Source organism: Carlito syrichta, unplaced genomic scaffold, assembly GCF_000164805.1.
Source record: "Carlito syrichta isolate Samal-C Ts95f unplaced genomic scaffold, Tarsius_syrichta-2.0.1 Scaffold312190, whole genome shotgun sequence".
NCBI lineage: Eukaryota > Metazoa > Chordata > Mammalia > Primates > Tarsiidae > Carlito > Carlito syrichta.
In genome coordinates, this window is record NW_007256286.1 from 101,930 (window position 1) to 107,015 (window position 5,086).

At 50.5% G+C, this 5,086-nt stretch overlaps 1 protein-coding gene across 1 annotated transcript in view; it reads left to right on the top strand.

The window, feature by feature from the left end:
* The window catches only part of DEPDC7 (DEP domain containing 7), an 8,985-nt gene extending 4,542 nt beyond the window's left edge, over nt 1-4,443 (top strand). Inside the window, exon 6 of the mRNA XM_021718414.1 lies at nt 4,131-4,443. Coding sequence (XP_021574089.1) covers nt 4,131-4,443 — 313 coding nt within the window. The remainder of the gene's footprint in view (nt 1-4,130) is intronic.
* The last annotated feature ends 643 nt before the right edge of the window (nt 4,444-5,086 follow it).

Genomic DNA, 5,086 nt, shown 5'->3' on the forward strand with positions numbered 1-5,086 from the left:
TGTAGAGATGAGGTCTCGCCAAGTTGCCCAGGCGGGTCTCGAACCCGTGGGCTCAGGCAATCTACTCAACTCAGTCTCCCAGAGCGTGGGATTACAGGCTGAGCCACCGAGCCTGGCTTAATTTTTTGATTTATTGTAGGGACGGGGTCTCGCCAAGTTGACCAGGCTGGTCTCAAACCCCTGTGCTCAGGCAGTCCTCTCACCTTGACCTCCCAGAGTGTTGGGGTTACTGGCGTGAGCCATCGCACCCAGCGTGACATTAGTCACAACTAGGAAAAGATTTACATTTCATGTTCTTGCTCATTGTGGCTTCACGTGCCACTTGCACGTCAGGGAGAGAATTGATCACACTCCCGCTTCCCATCTGGGATGAGACGTGGGGCTGGTGGGTCTCTTGTCCTCTAGGGACTCGGAGAAAGTAAACAAGTTTAACAAATTCTAGCGATCCTTTGGCTACACTTGCTTTTTACAGGCCTCTAGAATGCCTGTTAAATATGTTTGTGTTTTGTTTTGAGTCGGAGTCTCACTCTGTCGCCCAGACTAGAGTGCAGTGGCCACTCCCGGCCACCACAGCCTCCACCTGCTGGGCTCCGGCGATCCTTCCGCCTCAAAATATGTATTTTTTAAGTTAACTAGTTGTATTAAAGAAGTACAATGAAGGTAACTCTCACCAGGTGTGGTGGCTCACGCCTAATCCCAGCACTTTGGGAAGCTGAGGCAGGAGGACTGCTTGAGCCCAGGAGTTCAAGACCAGCCTGGGCAACATAGACTTGCCTCTATAAAAAAAAAAAAAAAAAAATTAGCCAGGCTTGGTGGTGTGCACCTGTGGTTCCAGGTACTCGGGAAGCTGAGGTGAGAGATCACCTGAGCCCAGGAGGTCGAGGCTGCAATGAACTGTGATCATGTCACTGTACTCCAGTCTGGGTGACAGAGTGAAAAGCCCCCAAATCAAAAAAAAAAAAAAAAAAAAAGAAAGTAGGCCAGGCATGGTGGCTTATGCCTGTAATCCCAGCACTTTGGGAGGTGAGAGGGTGGCCTGAGTCCAGGGGTTCAAGACAAGCTTGGGCAACTTGGCAAGACCTCATCTCTACAATAAATCAAAAAATTAGCAGGACATGGTGGCGCACACCTGTGGTTCTGGCAACTTGGGAGGCTGAGGCAGAAGAATCGCCTGAGCCCAGCAGGCTGAGTCTGTGGTGGCTGTGAGCATGCCACTACATTCCAGCCTGGGCGGCAGAGTGGGACTTCGACTCACAAAAAAGAAAGTAAGAAAGCAACTCTCAGCTCCAACTACCATTCTCCTGGATATAACCCTTGAGGTTTCAAGGCTTTACGTCAGGTGCTAAGTAAGAGAATTAAGATGTTTTCCTTGGCTGAAGTGGTGGCTCAAGCCTGTTGTCCCAGCACTTTGGGAGGCCAAGATGAGAGGATTACCTGAGCCCAGGGGTTCGAGACCAGCCTGGGCAACTTGGTGAGCCCTCGTTTCTACAATAAATCAAAAAATTCAGCCAGGCATGGTAGCGCACACTTGTAGTCCCAGCTACTGGAAAGGCTGAGGCAGAAGGATTGCTAGAGCCCAGTGGGTTGAGACTGGGGTGACCATGAATGAGCCACTGCATTCAGCCTGGGCGTCGGAGTGAGACTCCAACTCAAAAAAGGGAGTTCTTGTATTTTTCTAGCCTAATTTGTAATGATCTTGCCCGAGCAGACAGTGTTCCAGTCCATCTAAGGAGAAGGAACGTCTGAAAGAAACACAGCTTGCGTTTTCAGGACTCACCGGGTCCACATTCCAGCAAACTATGGACATGCTAAACAGTTGAATGGCAGCTGGTATCCCAGCCTCCTATTATCGAGCTCTGCAGATGTAATGGGAAGCTTGTTCTACACATGTTTACATTACATTTCTACAGTCTAAAGTAACCCGTGAAACATCTTCTAATTACTTTTTACATGCGCAGTCAGGATCTGGGCTAGTGAGCACACCGCCACCCCCTCGCTTCATGGGAAGCTTGACCCTAAAAGCCACCAGCTGCGTCTTACTGTGACTTCGATGGTGCAGGGGCAGTGAGGCACCGTCACCGGCTTGAGAGGTCCCGCCTGGGCATGGCGGAACTCGCCGACCCGAGTCCGTGGCAGCAGAGGACGGAACTGTTTTTAACTAATTGTGGTAACAAACCCAGTGTTGAAAGTCAGCCATCTTATTTCTTGAAATGTAGCATCTTTCTGATGCCTCCCAGCGGGTGTTTCACTGCGCGTGGTAGTTGATGCTTAATTTTTTTTTTTTTTTTTTTTTTTGAGTTGGAGTCTCACTCTGTGGCCCAGACTGGAGTGCCATGGCCGCTCCCGGCCACTGCAGCCTCGACCTGCTGGGCTCCGGCGATGCTTCCGCCTCAGCCTTCCAAGTAGCTGGAATTACAGGCATGTGCTACCATGCCTGGCTGATTTTTTGATTTATTGTAGAGATGAGGTCTCACTGCCCAGGAGGGTCTCGAACCTGTGGGCTCAGGCAATCCACTCACCTCAGCCTCCCAAAGCGCGGGATTACAGGCTGAGCCACCAAGCCCGGCTTTGATGCTTAATTATTGGGGAACTTTCCCCTCTTCCCTCCCGCCTAGCCTCAGTGAGAGGTGCTTGGTCACACACTCCTGCACATGGTGTGGAAAAGCGCTGGGCTAGCCCTCGGGTCTGAGGTCTAGCCTGCCTGGGGCCTGAGCAAGGAACTTGGAGTTTCCAGGTCTGCAGTGTAAACGGAGAGTCGAGTTTGGATTTGGAGATTCTCTTCCCCTCTGTATTGTAGTGGGTGGTGCCCGTTTTTGCAAAAGAAAAGAGAAAACATATTAAGCTGAGTTTTTTTTAATCTGTGGGACATGATCCAGCTATATGAGGGGGACCCAAAAACCCTGGAATTTTCTTATAAAAAAATCATGTATTGATTCTTCCATGCTTAACTTCAGTCTCCTTCAAGGCACTCTCTGTTTGATGCCATACAGCTACCGAGGTGCTTTTTCCATTGCTCAATAGATGTTGAATTTGTAGATTTTGATGCTCTTTAGTGTTTCTGCCATTTTTTGTTGTCCCTTTTCCACACTGGCAAACCGTTTCCCTTTGAGGATTTTTTTCATCGGGGAAACAAAATAAAAAAAAAGTCACTTGAATAAGGAGGTGAATAAGGTGGGTGGGTCCTGGGCTCTTTTTTTGGTCAAAAACTGCTGAACACTCGGTGAGGTGTGGGCAGCTGTGCTCATGAATCACCCATCATGAAATGGGCAAGTGGTTGGAAGGTCTCCATCTCAAGCAGTGGCTCATACCTGTCATCCCAGCACTTTGTGGACGCTGGGGTGAGAGGGATGCTTGAGCTCAGAGGCTTGAGACCAGCCTGAGCAACTTGGTGAGACCTCATCTTTACAATAAATAAAAAAATTAGCCAGGCGTGGTGGTACATGCCTGTGGTTCCAGCTACTTGGAAGGCTGAGGCAGAAGGATCACCTGAGCCCAGCAGGTTGAGGCAGCAGTGGCCATGAGCGTGCCATCACACTCCAGCTTGGGTAGCAGAATGAGAATCTGACTCAAAAAAAAAAAAAGAGTCTCAAAAAACCTACCTCTCACAATGCTAGCTGGTCTACGGATGCCGATGCGTTCCTAGAACATTCACCGAACAGGGGAAGCCTGTCCTACAAGGGGCCCTCCAAAAGATAATTCCAGGGTTCTTTTGGGCCTCCCCTCATATATTAAAAATAATTATGCTGGATACGGTGACTCATGCCTGTCATCCCGGAGCTTTGAGAGGCAGAGGTGAGAGGGCTGCCTGAGCCCAGGGGTTTAGACCGGCCTGGGCAACTTGGTGAAATCTCGTCTCTACAGTGAATCAAAAAATTAGCTGGGCAGGGTGGCATGCACCTGTGATTCCAGCTACTAGGAAGGCTGAGGTGGAAGCACCGCCTGAGCCCAGCAGATCGAGGCTGCAGTGTCCATGAGCATGCCACTGCACTCCAGCCTGGGTGACAGAGAATACTCAAAAAAAAAAAAAAAAAAGTGACAGTGGGTCCTGGTAGCAGTTCTAGAACAGGTCGTACATGGGGTCCTGTGTATATCTTGTTGTTTGTATCTTTAATGACCCCTGTGCCCTACAGGGAAGATGAGTGGATCATCGCAGCCGTGGACTGCCTGGAATACCTCCCAGACCAGATGGTGGTGGAAATAAGCAGAAACTTCCCTGAGCAGCCGGACCGTACAGACTTGGTGAAAGCTCTTTTGTTCGATGCCATCAGCAGGTACTACAGCGGCCGGGAGCCCCTGCTGAGTCACCTGTGTGATGTTCACAATGGAATCGCAGAACTCCTGGGTAAGTGGGATCGTCCTGGACACGAGAGCTCACCCTTTGAAGGAAGCCAGAAAAAGAGGACTGACCCCAGCATTAACCAAAACAGCGCTGCTCCAAGCTGAATGTGTGTCTCGATTAATCCAGGGAAAGGGTGTTTATTCCTGAATGTCAAGGGCTCTTTGCAAAGAGGCTTTAGCAAGTGCTGAAGTTACACACAAGCTTCTGGTGGCTCCAGGAGTGCAATACTGCCCTCCCTCACCAGAAGCTTGAGCAGAAAGCAGCCCTTCTTTTCTGGAGAAGACCTGCCACCAGCAACCCCCCCTGCCCCAGGGTCCCCAAAACGGCGGACACTCTGCTGTGTCCTCTGCCAGTGAGCCAGGCTGTTCCACGTAGTTGTTTGTGTGCGTGTGTGTGTGTGTGTCAGAGTCTCTCTTTCACCTAGGCTGGAGCATAGCCGCACAGTCACAGCCACCGCAGCCTCAAGTTGCCGGGCTCCAGCAATCCTTCCACCTCAGCCTTCCAAGTGCTGTAACTAGGCACATGCCGCCACACCCGGCTGATTTTTTGATTGATTGTAGCGACGAAGTCTCGCCAAGTTGCCCAGGCTGGTCTCAGTCAGTCCTCTCACCTCCGCCTACCAGAGTCCTGGGGTGATAGGCACACACCACCACTCCCGACCAAGTTCTGAAAACCAGTGGGAGGTTTCAGAGAATCCTTTTCCTCTTTCAGATAGAGTTGGATGCGTGAGTGCGGACCACGTAATAG